Genomic DNA, 15,736 nt, shown 5'->3' with positions numbered 1-15,736 from the left:
TAGTCCTGTCTTCGGTGATGGAGGAGTCTGTTTCCGACTGGTAGGACAGGACCATTTATGGTATGACGACAGCTGTTCCGATTCGTTCTATCACATATGTGAAAACGAAAAAGAAGGCAGTGCTGGTAAGTATAGAATATGGAGTAGAAACGCATTGATATTCTGCACATTGTCGGAGGGTCTTCATTTTCTACGATTTGTAAAAGACACAACAAAACAATTATGCCAGAATGATATCGTTAAACCTAGTTATACAAAAAAAAAATCGTTCATAATCGTAGGCTCACGAGCACAGTAACGGCGGATCCGTTTCTTACTGTAAAGTCAACTTCTCGTTATTTTTGGAGTGAGCGAAGCAAACGATTTTGACATATTCTTATAATGGCAATGTAATTTTATAATACTAGATTGGATTAAAGTAAAATACACCCCTTCTCTGCCGGAATATGAGGTGCCTAAGTTTGATAATTGCCTTAGCTTGTTTAATATACAATTCTTGTACAGCACACAATCAAAATAAAAGAGTTCGAAAAAATGTGTATATAATATCCCTTTTGAATTGAATTGAATTGATATCTTTATTTATACACGGTTAAAATGCCCAAACAGTTACAAGACTGATTTCCATTGGGGCCGTATGAAACAAAGACAATGTAAATACATCGAATTATGACAATGGTACATCAAATTGCATATTTTAAACAAACAGGAAATAATCAAGATAATTTTTTTTAAATAACGATAGAATAGTACTGCCGAAAATATGAATAGCAATGATCATGAGTGACCAAACAAGAGTACTGTAAATATACTTCAAAATCAAATTGGTAATAAGAATTGTTACTAGTGCATATAAACTGCCAGAAATGATATATAAAAAGAATCAAATGTGGCTGGTCAAGATACTGCATTATTAAAATTAAGGATATGATTACAATGTTTTTTTTTAATTTAAGTCAAGTTCAAGTTCAAGTTCAAGTTCAATTTATTATTCAAGTCAGTAAAAGAACACTTGAAAGTGAAGTAAAATAACAAGCACAACAGATAAAACTCTATTATTTAATCATTTTCCGATAAAATGAAATGAAACTATACTAAATCATATGGAAATTCATGATCGTCTCCTCTTGCAGCTTGTACCGGTGGCCACACTGTGAATAGCGGATCCTGTTATTACTTCTCGCAAAGCAAGTCAAACTTCGCCTCGTCAAAATCATCCTGTGACGACCTTGGAATGCATCTTGTCTACATAGGATCAGAGGACGAACAAGAATTTCTGGTGGACAACCTACCTGTTGCAAACAAGGGGTACTGGATAGGATTATCCAGTGTGACTTGGCTGGACGGTTCGAGTCTGACCTACGCCAACTTCGCAGATCATTCATATACTCTCGACCAAGGAGGGATGTGTTTCCTTATACGACCAGATAGGTCATACCAATGGTTTGATCACCCTTTCGCTCATAATCACCCGCACCATTATATCTGCGAGAAAGAAGGAGGTGAATATATACTGATGATCCATAGCAGCTTTAACAATATCAGTTGATTTTATTCAATTTTCATGGGGTTTTTCAGTGATATACAGAAAAGTACGTACATTCAGTTTATTCACTGCATCCAGGATATACATGTCAGTTTTTACGATCAGGTAGAGCGTTGCGAGCGAAAATTGACGACGGGTCCAGGGGCTCCATAAAACTCACGGGTTTTAGGAATTTAATTACTTCAGATGAGCATATTTTTATACCTTATGTGAGACACTGGCAGGTCACCTTAGTTTTGTTTAACGATGTAAATTATGGTCTGAAGCTATATTTCATTCAAATGAGACACTAACTTAAGATTAGAAAATTTAACGTTGATCCTTTATTTGTATGAGTACATTTTACAGGTGACAAATACATTTTTGTTTAAAATATAACACAAACGAGTTCCGTATCATCTACTCCTCTCACATATTTCTAAAGTTTGTGGCAGATTTGTTTTTACATAGAGCAATATAAATATATTTTGCGTTCCGGACTAACCAAAAACCAAATCTCACGCACAAACTGTGCAAAAGCAGTGAGTAATTGCGTCCCGCAGGACGCAACAAAAATTCCCAGGTTGGTTTCCGGAAGCTGCAGAAGAATCATTTTAGCATCGTATACTGATTATAATTTCAATAATTTATACATCTATTCAATATAGTCTAACAGTAACGACCCATCTGCGACACTAATAAACGATGTGCAATGAGACTTATTTTTTGTTCGGTATAATTTGCATATTATGCACAGATTGAAGAAGAAGAAAAATCTAAATTTTGACTGACTTTTCGTCCTGTGCGGGCCCTCCATGTAGTTGTTTTGAACTTTATGAAGCAAATTATATTTCTGCCTTGCAAGTCATTGATGATCGAAAAAAGTTAAGAAAATGTTCTGTGCCTACTGAGATTTGTCATCCTTTTCATTACAACTATCTCGCTATTTACTATAACGTCAACAGGTACCCAATCAAGTTCTGTACAGCAAACAACATCAGGCGCTGCCACTTCTCTTGAAGGTTCAACACAAACCACACCAAATCAAATGACGTCATCCGAAACGTCCAGTTCCACTACTCAGACTGACAATACTGTAACAACGAGTGGCTCTACGCAACTTTCGTCAACAACCGGAGATGCTATCAGTGAGACAACAAGCAGTCCAGCATCAACAACACCAACAACAGGGCAAGGATCAACAGATATTGCTTCGCCTATTTCTGAACAGGCAACCGATACCACTCCTGCAACAACGGCCACGGAAACAGCCCAGACATTGTCTACGACTACACGTCGCTACTCTCCTCAAGACAGAGGTAATTTAAATGTGTTTTGTGTGTAATACGTGGCAGTTTTTCCCATCCCCAACACAGGCCTAAACAAAACCCGCCCCAACCTGCACAACCTGTTGTAGCCTGCTCGGTCGCAGCTGGAATTAAAGCTATTGTCACAACTCAGAGCGGCGACCGACCGACCGGGCACTGACCTAATCGAGCGTTCGCCATCGAGCGAGTTAGGTCAAAAATCGAAGTCGCTAGTTCAAAGGCTGCCGAGCTGGCGCTGCCCGAACGCAGACCGATTTTTGATTCGCCGCCTAGTGTCCGACTGATCTCCCAGTGGCGACCGAGCGGCGATCGGGCGGTGACCGCTCGGCAGCCTTTGACCTAGCGGCTTCGATTGTTGATCTAAATCGCTCGACAGCGAACGCTCGATTAGGTCGTTGCCAAGGCGGCGACCGCCAAGGCACGAGTTTTTTGGGTGGCGAGTAAAAAGCGAGCAGGCGCCACCCAAATTTTAACTCCGCGCTAAAACCTTCAGCGGCGACCGAGCAACGCCCTTAAAACAAGCAGTGCCCGGGCGGCCGTCGCTCGGTGCCTGGCCAAAAATTGGCTTAAAACTCGCCGTCCGGCTGCCGAGCAAGCTACTATTTGGGGACGTGACCATTGCTTTAGGCATTACCCAACGATTTTTGGAAAAGTCGAGCAGGCTGTAGAGCCCCAGCGACGCCGGGCGGTGCACTGTCGGTTTTTCGTTGGTCGCCGGTCGATTTTAGGTCAAAACTAGGCGAATTTGGGAGCATCCCCGCGCGGCGTCCCGGCAGTGACCCACTGATGACCCACCGATCCCGGGCGGTCTCCGACCGGCCACCGGCTGATTTTAGAGAAATTAGCCGGCGGCCGGCTGGTGATCAACGGGCCTTCTGCGGGTGTCTCGTAGGGCCAAAATACTCTCGGTGCCTGGGCGGTTGCCGACCGGGCACTGACCTAATCGGGCGTTCGTCATCTAGCGATTTAGGTCAAAAATCGAAGCCACTATGTCAAAGGCTGCCGAGCTGGCGCTGCCCGGACGCCGACCGATTTTGAATTCGCCGTCCAGTGACTGACTGATCCCAGCAGCGATCGGGCGGTGGCCGCTCGGCAGCCTTTGACCTAGCGGCTTCGATTTTTGTATCTAAATTGCTCGACTACGAACGCTCGATAAGGTCGTTGCCAGCGCGGCGACCGCCAAGGCACTGAGCGTATTTTGGGCGGCGAGTAACAAGTGAGCAGACGCCGCCTGGACGCCGACCGATTTTGAATTCGCCGCCCAGTGACCGACTGATCTCCCAGCGGTGATCGAGCGGCGATCGGGCGGTGACCGCTCGGCAGCCTTTGACCTAGCGGCTTCGATTTTTGATCTAAATTGCTCGACAGCGAACGCTCGATAAGGTCGTTGCCAGGGCGGCGACCGCCAAGGCACTGAGCGTATTTTGGGCGGCGAGTAAAAAGTGAGCAGGCGCCGCCCGAATTTTAACTCCGCGCTAAAAACTTCAGCGGCGACCGAGCGACGCCCTTAAAACAAACGGTACTCGGGCGGCCGTCGCTCGGTGCCTGGTCAAAAATTGGCTAAAAACTCGCCGTCCGGCTGCCGAGCAAGCTACTTTTGCGGGTTGTGACCATAGTATGTAACCCTTCAACCCGTTCACGTTACACTTGATGACAGGGGTGAATCAAGCATTTTGGTGTCGATGATTAGAATTAAGATGGTACAGGGTAATATAAGAAGGCAAATTATGTAAGTAAATTGTTAATAAAGTACATTCGTTTGAAGGAAAACGACAAGGATCTCGAAGGAATAATTTGATTCATTTCCTATTTTTCTCTCTTTATCATTTTGCATATTTTCGGGGATTTGTAAGCTGACCTAACTCATATCTGTGATTTTATCTTTAACTTTATAACCTTTGAAACAGATCACACGAGCGCTAAAAACTTCCGACTACTGGCCAGCAATGTCGCCCTCATCGATGCCTATGTTCTGTCATCATACACAGTTTCGTCAATCATCAAATGCAGTCACTTGTGTTTTGCTGATGTCCGTTGCTCGTGTTATACTTTCATCGCCTGCGAAGGTTCGTGCTTACTCGGCAAGGAATGTCTGGCAACGTCTACATACGCTTTTGAAATACGACCTGGAGCTAAATTCTATTCGGCACTTATTGAAGATCAGGAGTAGAAAGCACTATGCTATAAATAAAGGCGCCGCTAGACCGCTTTGAAACTGGCAGTGGTGGTGGCAAAAGTTGCCAACTAGGCAGCCCTTATTTTCAAAAAGCCCCGGAACACAACAACAAATAAACATTTTGAAAGGTGCCAATTACAGATAGGCCTCTTTAAGAAAAGAAAAAAACAGTCGTCAGATAATCAAATTGACCGACAAGGCGACAACGGATACAAAAAAAAAAAGATTTCAGAAAAGATGAGATGAAAAAAGGCTAATTTTGTTGTTGTTTTTGCAATTTGCAGACAATGCTAGAAAGGGAGAGGAATGTTACCCTTTAAGTAACGACCCTGTTTATGTAGCCAATTGAGGCCATGTGCAGTAATTGATGATAGTGTGAATAAATTATAGTGTGTACATATTTCACTCCCGGATATTCTCCAGAGACGTTTTAATTCTAATCCACTATGTAAATATTCGGTAAGGATTAAATTGACACAGTCTGGCAAAATTATTCCAATATCGACCAAAAAAAGTGGAAGATAGTTTATTTCTCAGTATGCCGGCCCAAGTCATTTTTTATAGCATCATGTCACTGTTAGTACCTTGCTTTTCAGAAAGTGGAGTAAAAACAATTGTGTGAGTGTGTATGGGGTGGGGGAGGAGGAGGCTCACCAAAAATCTATATATGGCTTTAAATGAGTTTAAGAAAGAAAAAAGAACATTCTAGAGATTGAGCGCCAATCTGGTTTTAGAGTCGATCACTCAACTGCAACATAATAACAGAAATTTGCTATTTTTTATATGAGAACTTTGATGAAGGTAACTTTGTTCGCGCTGCATTCCTTGACCTTAGAAAACCATTTGACGTTTTACCCCATGAATTGCTTTTGATAAAAAGGTCGTACTTTGGAATTTCTGAAGTACATAAATTGATGAAGGCAGAAAGCTATGCGTATTTTATCAAGAAAACACAAGTTAAATCTCCCCGTTCGAAGAGGAGTCCCACAAGGATTCATATTAGGACCGCTTCTTTTGTGTATGTTCATGAATGATATCTCGAATCTACATTTTAATTCACATACTCACACTCTCACTTTATGCGGACGAGGCAGCAGTATGTAATTCAGGTTTTGATACAATGATAGTGCAGTCAATTTAACAATCAGAATAATAAGCTCAGTAAATGGTTTTTAAATAACGGAATGATTATTATCTCAGACCAAAAAAAAGTATATTGTTTTCATCCAGTCGGTAAAGGAATACTATTAATTTTCAGATATTTATGAATGTTCAATTTCTAGAAACTGGCATTAAACTTAAACACCTTGGTGTGATTCTCGAACGCAAGTTTAATTGGGCATATCATGTTGATGAAGTAGTTAAGAAAATCGTTCGATCAATTGCATGTATACGCAGGGGCAGATCCAGCCGGCGAATAAGCGTGGTGGGATGGAGAGGGGGGTATGGCCAGGGGTGGGGGTCCGTCTTCTGTTTTTTTAACATATTGTTGGGGCCAGGGTTTGGGCCTGTGTATACGAAGAAGCAAGTCTTGTTTAACTAATAAACAAAATTATAATAATTGTATTTGACACTCATACGTTCGTACATGTATTAATGTTGTTCTGTTTGGGGCTCTTTAACAAACAAAAAGATATGTTGAGGAAAGAAAGAAGTAATTACAAATAAGCTTGAATGGTTTTGAATTCTAACTATAATGCACGATCATGAGGACTTCTTCACTGACTTTAATGGCGGCCAATTGTACAAAGAACAAGCATTCGTTTTTGTTTTAATGGTGTACAAGTAACTGAACAAACTTGCCCCACAATACCTGTGTAATCTATATACTATAGTATCTATTGAAACGTAAGCTTTTGAACGATTTACCTGGACCTATGAGGAAATCCGTATCTCTGTTAAGCTTCTCTTGAAAGCTTAAAAAATGTATCATTTTAAATTGCAGTGCATAAGTATTAGCCCTGTACCCGAGGTTGACGAGTGTGTATGTATATTGTATAACGGGATGTGTATGGATGTGTATAATTATGTAAACATACATGTATGTATGTATAGGTCTATGTTGTATAAATGCATGTACTTGTAACGAATTATATGTATATATATATATGCAGTCAAATATTTCAACATTATACCCTTCACCTATATCTTGCCATTATGTTGTTTATGCATGCCATACACTCCGTTGCTACTATGCTGTAGTCCTCCTCTTTTCCTCTCTTCTTTTCTTGTTCTCCAAGCTCTCTATCCTCCTCTCCTCTTTGCCTTTGCCTTTCTTCCTTTCTTCTATTTATAATGTATGTTATGTATTTGTGTATTCGGGCGTACCATTACAAGCTCTGCTTATCGGGTTTCGCGCCCTCTTCCTTGTACTACAAGTTCTTTAATTATATTTATGTTACTACGTATAAATTGTATTGTTTGAACAGATGTCAAATATGTTTGTCCAATTGAATGGAAGAAAAGAAATGTTCATTTGAATTGAATTGAATTGAATATATCATTTCTTGCCAATAATACCTACCAAAACCAAGTACTGAATATAAAAAATGCTCCATCTTATATACTGCAAGCGAACCTTTTATTTCACAAGCAATGCTTGTTCAAGTATCATCCACACTAGATATATTTTAAAACAAACCTACGGCTAAAACAGTCTATTATATCATATCGCAATAACTAAAGCCAATTGATTTTATTCTATATTAACAGGTTTTATATAAATCTATCATAACACTGCTGTACATTTATTCTTTAGTTGCCATGTATTTTATGTATTTATGTGTTTTTCTTTAAGTTGTGTTTTAACTTTATACATTGTAGTGTCCACTTGATACAGGGTCCCTTTTGTAAAGCAGGCCTTGCGGCACTGAATAGGGCTAACTTGTGTTTTTAAAGAAGACTAAATAAATAAATGTTTGCTTGCTGTTGATCTGAGACAAATTGTACGAGCCTCATCGCAGGTCTTTCTTTAATCTTTATTCAATTGTTTATCAATACAATTCTCTTGAAGAAAAAAAAAAAATCTGTTTTCAGTAGTTGTTATTTGAAAAGAATATATAATCATAATATCTGTTGTTTGTGCGTTAAAAGACTGCTTAATCAGCCTTTTGTGAAACAGCAAGAGAGAGAGAGAGAGAGAGAGAGGGAGAGAGAAGGAGAGAGGGAGAGAAGAAGAGTGGGGAATGCAAAGTTACGAATATAAAAAAAGTTTGAATGTACACCAAACAGAATAATCATTAGACTTGTCACTAGAAAACAATAAATTACATAACTGCCAAGCAGGTCAAAAGAGGAAAGAAATATCCAGAAATTAATTAGCAGGACGGAGGGGGTTAACTCCCCTCTTGACTGGGGAGATGGAATGTACCTTTAATACCAGTAGACCATGGGCCAAGCCTCAAAATTCTTCAGTTCCGTGGTCTCTCCCTGGGAAGTACTTTATTTTGTCCTAAATGATCAATGGACATGTATCTAAGAACAATGGTCAAATGTTCCCAACTTTTGGCTGGTACATTTTTTCACAATTTTGATATAAAGTTGCAAATATCACTGTATGTAGCAGACAGCCATTCTGCAATGATGATGTCATAGCTGTTCCTTAATTGGCCAATCACAGCTGGGGTATTAGAGCTCATAGTGCAATTGACCAATCACAGTCCATGTATTCTGAGTCTTGGTTCGCATGCACTGTCTGTATGTCTAGTCTGCTAGTGCACCATGACCATGGAGTGTTGCATGCACATTGTTGATGGCGATTCGACAAATATTATCTCTTTTTCTGAGACAAGCTGGAGGAAATTTGTTATCAGTGTTCACCAGTGGAAGGAATTTGACATTAAAGAAGGTGTTATTGCTACCCATGCCATTGAAAAGTATGATTTGGAGCTTGTTTTGTCTCCAGATATTCTCAATGTGCCTCCTCAAACTTTGGGTTACCATCGCGCATGTTACATGCGATTTACCGACAAAACTAAGATCGAGAGGGTCAGGAAGAAGCAAGAAAGATCAGGACATGAAGGTAATTTATTACTGTCATTTTTTAAATATTTCAAAAGCATTGTTATGATTAAACAGTGAAGGTTTCATCAGGTTTTAGTCATGGATTGTTTGCCCAGTTTTTTCACATTACAGTCCCATGCATTGGTATTCGTGTAAGATCTGGGTTCTCTTGCGTGGGCTTAACGCTTATCTCTGAAATCACTTGATTTTACCCACAAACTAGTTATTCCCTTAATAAGATATACAGCTACAGGCATTATATATATGTAGGTAGGCTATCATCATAATAAATTCAGTTTCACACACACGCAAAAAAGCAAAGTTAGGGTCTTACTCTTACTTCTTAGACTTAATAATACTAGTCTAGAACCATGAGAACTAGTCTACTTCAATTATTTGAACAAAACACGAGCACCTCTAGATCTATATTAATTCTAAAAAATTTCCAACGTCATTGTACAATACTTAAATTCACTCTAAAGCTTTACTTAAGTTACACTTGGTCATGGGTGACATCTGACTGAGCTGAATTAATTGACAGTAAAGTATTTATTGTACAATAAATTTCATCATCGATGTTGGAAAAGAAAAATACTTAAACAAATGAAATCTTGACTGTTGTCACTCCTGGCAACTTATTCATTGTATGCACTAGGCCTTCTATAATACTGCGAGTGCTGAATCTCATTTTTCATACATGTACGACAAGGTGATAATGGTCGTAAGGTCGACACTGTTTATAGTTGACCTCGTATGGTAAATGTGTAATGTCTAATGACATATTCAAGTTCGATCAAACATCATCGGGAAGAAATTACAAATAATGAGCACGTTGATTCAGCTAATAGTAATGCCACTCAGAAAATAGCTTGGGTATTCATTGACCACATTAACAAGCCATCAATATGAAACAGTTATTCAGCTTTCAATCTTGTTAACTAAGATGTTGAAAAATTATTTTGTCCACAATGAAATTTACGTATTCCTTTTTTAGGAAGGGGACTGAACATTTTCAAATGTTCAAATTGTATATATGGGATATTTCATTATTACATGTAAAGCTTGGACCAATAATAATTTTGTTTTCCTGTTTCTCTTTTTGTCTTTAAAAACTTGCTTCAGCCACAAGAACCAACGATGTTCCACTGGAGGCAGAAGATTCAGGGATAAAGCCACCTTCAAAGATCCGACAACTTCGACCGAGGCAGTCGGATCAGCATAGTGTTCAGCCAAGGGTTCGGCATATTCTTCCAGTGCAGTGCATAATATGTAGGAAAGACAAAACAACTTGTGATCATTTTACAAGGAAAAGAAGGAAGGAGAAATTAACTCAATGTGAAACAATTTCAGCAGGTAAGCTTGTACTTGCTGCAGAAATGCGCACCGATGAGAAGATTTTGATGCAGATTCGTGGGAAGGACCCTGTCGCATTGGAAGTGAGATACCACTTGAGCTGTTACCAGAACTATACAAGGTTTCTCACAAAGAAGGACAAAGAAGAAAACTCTGAGAACATTTTGTATAAGAAGTCATATGATCATTTTTGTAGATCAGTTGTTGATGTAAGAGTGGTGAAGGGTCGAGAAGTGTTAAGGTTACAGAAATTGCTTGGATTGTTCAAGAAGTGTGTGAAGGAGGTAGAGGGAAAAGAAATCCCAAGTTACAAGTCATTTAATTTAAAGCGAAGGCTTCAAAAGACCTTTCCATTTCTCAAATTTCTTAGGTCTTCTCACAGTAATGCTAGTGATTTAGTTTTTGTTGAAGATTTATCTATGGATGAAGTTGCAGAGGACGTTGTTCATCCATTTTCATCCGACATAAGCAGTACAGATGAGACTGATGGGGATACCGACTCTGACATTCATCAAACTGAAGGAGCTCCTCAAGTGAGAACATCATGTGACTTGAGACCACTATATCATGCAGCACAATCACTCAGAAGAGCAATAGAAAGAGGTTCTAATTCCATTCCTCAGCCTCCATGGCCACCAACTGCGAGAGACTTAACTGCAGACATGGCTTTGGGATTAGTACCAGATGCGCTGTATAACTTTATGGCATGGACTGTAGGTGCAACTAATGAACTCCCTCCAGATAATTCAAGAGTGCAGGTGAAGGATGCAAAGAAAAGTAAGATTGTCTCAATATGCCAGGACGTAATGAATCTTGCTTCCAGCGGTAGGACGATTATGCCAAAGCACTCTGCTCTGGCTATGTCGGTGAGACACCTTACTGGCTCGGCGCAGCTCATTGGGCTGTTGAATGGATTAGGGCACTGCTCCTCGAACTCACAAGTCCTCGAGCATGACACTGCCCTTGCTCAACTCCAAATTCAACGAGGCGAGAACTTCATTCCTCCCAACATTTTGCCATCTGTACATACCACACTAGTGTGGGATAATAATGACTTTGGGGAGGAGACCCTCTCCGGTAAAGGGACAACCCATAACACCAATGGCATAATCTTGCAGAGGCCATCACCAGCAACTACCCATCGCACTGAAAGTATCTCGGTAGAAAGGACACGTAAGAGGTCTATACAGCCACCAGCAGCAAACATTGACTACTACAGTGGAGGGCAAAGAAGAGGTCCTTTCATTGAGCAAGATGTCGCTGTAGATTTAGAAGACCATATCCACATCCAACAAAGTTCAAGGAGATTAGACAGTGCATACTACTTCACCAAGGTTTCAAATGTACATGCATTGCCAGGTTGGAGTGGGTTCAACACATTACTTCAGAGATGTGATATTCCACCACTGACAAATATAGGATATCTACCAGTCATAGATGCCAGCCCAACCAATTTGAACACTGTATACACCATCCTTTGTCGCAGTGTTGCCATTGCTGATCAGCTAGGGCTAAATAGGATCGTAGTAGTCTTCGACCAAGCAATTTATGCGAAGGCCCAAGAAATCAGATGGAGAAATGACATGTTCAGGGACAGACTTGTCATTCGCATGGGGGAATTTCATACTGCTATGGCTTACCTCGCCTGTATAGGAAAGAGGTTTGGGGATGCTGGATTCCAGGACATTGTCATTGAATCAGAAGTTGTTGCTGCTGGGTCCTTAAGAGGAGTCATAAGTGGTCATCACTACAATAGGAGTCTAAGGGCTCACAAGCTAGTATGTGAGGCTCTTCATCGTTTGTGTTGGCAGGCCTTCTTTGACACCCTTTCAGAGGAAGATCAAGCTCAATCACAGAAAATTGTCTCGGACATGCAAGCAGCATTTCCATCTCAGGACTTTGATTACTACATTGACTCAGAAGCATATCAGAATCTAAGCACTAGCTATGATAACTTCATCATCGAAAATAAGAACAATGAGACTTTTCAGTTCTGGTGCTCGTACATGGAAATGGTTGGTGATTTGCTACAATTTATCAGAGCAACAAGACAAGGAGATTGGAACCTACACCTGTCCTGTGTGCGCTCAATGCTTCCCTGGTACTTCTCGTATGATAGGGTAAACTATGCGAGATACTTGTCTGCCTACTGGGTTGAAATGTGTGCACTGAAGGAAACTCATCCAGATATTCATGATGCATTGCGTGCTGGTAATTTTGTTGCTCAACGACAACAGAATCATGGTTTTGCCCAGGTTGCTTGTGACCAAGTGATAGAGCAAACAGCAAATCGGGACTCAAAGACCAAGGGAGGATTGACAGGATTTACCCTCAACAAGGGTGCTGTGTACAGGTGGACTCTTTCACAGCATGAAAGAGCTGCCATTACAAGAGAATGTCAAGAGATGGCTGGTCGTAACACCTCAACTCGACAAAGGATTGACTTGGATAGATCAAGAATAGATCGTGATGAAAGGGACATCCAGAACATCATGGACACGATACTCAATATGGTCAACCCATTCGATGCCTCACTTGAGAGAGAACAGCTGTACAACATAACATCTGGACAAATGGCACCAAAACCTGTTCTTCAAGACCTGAAGGGAGCAAAAGAGAAGGGGGAAGAGGCTCTCATGTCATTTTGTCAGGACCGATTACTCAAACAAGATGTCGGCTTCCATGATACCCTGAAGAGAAATAAGCTGAAGACCTTCAAAGATGCAGCAAAATCCTCAATCACGAGAGTGAAAGGAAGAGAGATTGCACTCAAGGCTGATAGAAACTTGTTTGCACGTCTTATTGTGGTCGGCACCGTTCGAAAGATTGATATCGGAGAGATGCTTGTGCATACTTTGGGACCATTGCCTGCTCCTTTAGCTAATCATGATGGCTCTCTAGTGAAGACAAACAAAGCCAAACTACTTCATTTCCTAGAGGGATCTGTAAAACCATCACCAACGATAGAAGATATCCCTTTCGGATCTACATGGGTGTGGGATGCTATGGCATTGATCCGCAGCATCAAACCTCCTTCTACATTTGGGCAATTTGCGGACCAGGTACTCAAGATATTAGTGAAGCAAGCAAAGATGAACAAATCTAAAATTGTTCACTTTGTTCCTGACAGATACAAATCCAAGAGCATCAAGAATGCTGAACGAGGGCGACGTGCTGTCGAGGGGTCCCAGCTCACAAAAATCTTCTCTGGTGACCAGAAGATACCAAACCAGTGGACAAAGTTTCTCTCTTCTGGGGAGAACAAGGAGAATCTCCTCCAATATCTCTTTGAGAGATGGAGCCAGTCGGGAAAGGACATAATTGATGATGTCACGGTTATTGTTGGACATGGGGAAGAATGCCATGCCATTCGCATGGACAGGAGCAAGGGAGAGCTGGAAATACAACCTTTACCGGCATTATTCTCTACCCAAGAAGAGGCAGACACCAGACTCCTCCTTCACAGTCTACATGCTGCCAGTTGTAGTGTTGATGTAATTATCAACAGTCCCGACACTGATGTGTTCATCCTCTGTCTGGCTTTTTCACAAGATATTGACGCAAACATGTATTTCCGGACAGGCCAAGGCAACAAGACCCGAACCATCGCCATCGGTAATGTCTTCAACCATTTCGGCCAAGATGTGTGCAGAGCCCTCATTGGATTGCACTGTTTCACAGGTTGTGACACAGTGAGTGCCATGTATGGCATTGGGAAGGTGAGAGCTCTGAAATTGATGATGTCTAGCAAAGAGCACTGTACCACATTTCAGAATCTGGGAGCATCATTTTCAGTGCCTCTAACCCTGTATGAAGGCATCGAGGCATACACCTGTGAGCTTTATGGACAGAAGGGGTGCAAAGATGTTAATGATGCAAGATGTAAATTGTTCAAGAGCGGCACTTGCGGAGAGAAGAGCTTACCCACAAACAAGGACAGTCTCCACAAGCACACACAGAGGGCAAATTACCAAGCTGCTGTCCACAAGCTTTGTCTTGACCCTAAACCAGAGACACCATCTCCAGAGAGCCATGGATGGAAGGTTGAGGATGATGCGTACGTCATTGATTGGATGACACTGCCACCAGCACCTGCCAGTGTATTAGAGCTCTCTCACTGTTCATGCAAGAAGACACAGTGTACACAAGGCCGTTGCTCCTGTCTTCAAAATAATATGCCATGCACCGATATGTGCTCATGCATCGATTGCGCAAATTTGCCATCCATGTCAAACAGAGTAGGGGATGATGATGATGATGATGATTCTGATGAGGAATTGGAGGCTGTGATATGATAATTTTTTAGATATATCTACACCAAATCAGTGTAAAGAAAAAAAATGTATTGAACTTAAGCTTTTATTAACATTTAACTGAACGTTATACAGCTTGTCATTTGATTATCTACCCATCTGAAGAAATTGCTAAAATCAAATTTTGTGTTTTGCAGGTAATGATATAAAATAATAATATTCCGCTTTTAAACAGGTCCTAGCGCTTAATAGATCCAGAATGTCTCTAAGCGCTTTAGAGATATCATATACTATTAATGTAATGTAATATGCATATGACTTCCTTCACAAATGTATCTTTTGTTGTTTCATTATAAGAAACTCTTTAAAACCATATTTCCAATGTCTTAACACGATTTTGAAACATACCCCGGTACAAACTATTTCAACCAGCTATTCTTGCATGCATTTCTTATCATCTTGAATACAGAGCTACTGCACAGTAACTTACTGTTGATAGATGCTTGTACTACTTCTTTCAGTCATCCATAATATTTGTCCTACGATAATGTGGAAATAATTGTAAATGAAAATATGTTGTAAAAAGGTACATTGTAAATAATTAACTGTAATGTCTTTTCTTGTTCATACACCGTACTGTCATTCCAACATATATTTTGTTTTTGTTTTTATTTTTTTACATTTGAGATACTTCATTCAATTTTGTATCAGGAACCCTAAATTACAAGCCCTGCTTTGTAGGTTTCCTGTACAATACAACCTTCAATCAATATTATTACCCATTGCTTCCTTACAGGTGTTAAGATCACTCATTGCTATTCATGGGTTTGAATATTTTTTAATTATATATATTTTATTGATTTAAAAAACAACAACATTTGCATACAAGCACACTGTAATCTCCATCAGTAAAGACAATTCTTTTTGTTTACCTTTACTATTTGAAGTGGAGGCAATAAAATGCTCTACAATGATTATGCAATATATTTTCTCTAAGGATGTATTACAACAAAAGTAAGCCTACTTCAAGTAAAGCTAAAAGGATTAGGTACAGATATTGTAATAATATGATTTTTTTCTGAACTTCTATAATATTGAA

At 40.3% G+C, this 15,736-nt stretch overlaps 1 protein-coding gene across 1 annotated transcript; it reads left to right on the top strand.

Annotated features, from left to right (window-relative positions):
• The first annotated feature begins 8,464 nt into the window (after nt 1–8,464).
• LOC105442958 lies at nt 8,465–15,390 on the top strand. The gene is made up of 2 exons (XM_011675661.2): nt 8,465–9,050; nt 10,154–15,390. The coding sequence occupies exons 1-2, from the start codon at nt 8,750–8,752 to the stop codon at nt 14,677–14,679; spliced, it is 4,827 nt and encodes a 1,608-aa protein (XP_011673963.2). The 5' UTR covers nt 8,465–8,749; the 3' UTR covers nt 14,680–15,390.
• The last annotated feature ends 346 nt before the right edge of the window (nt 15,391–15,736 follow it).

The sequence above is a fragment of the Strongylocentrotus purpuratus genome, unplaced genomic scaffold, assembly GCF_000002235.5.
Source record: "Strongylocentrotus purpuratus isolate Spur 01 unplaced genomic scaffold, Spur_5.0 spur5_scaffold_4, whole genome shotgun sequence".
Classification (NCBI taxonomy): domain Eukaryota; kingdom Metazoa; phylum Echinodermata; class Echinoidea; order Camarodonta; family Strongylocentrotidae; genus Strongylocentrotus; species Strongylocentrotus purpuratus.
This window is presented reverse-complemented; position numbering and strand designations above follow the sequence as displayed.

What these genes read in the sequence shown, in the direction of transcription:
- LOC105442958 (XM_011675661.2), top strand. Translation starts at nt 8,750, where the DNA reads ATGACCATGGAGTGTTGCATGCACATTGTTGATGGCGATTCGACAAAT. An exon ending in AGAAAGATCAGGACATGAAG is followed by an intron (nt 9,051 to 10,153) that starts GTAATTTATTAC and finishes AACTTGCTTCAG; the next exon opens with CCACAAGAACCAACGATGTT.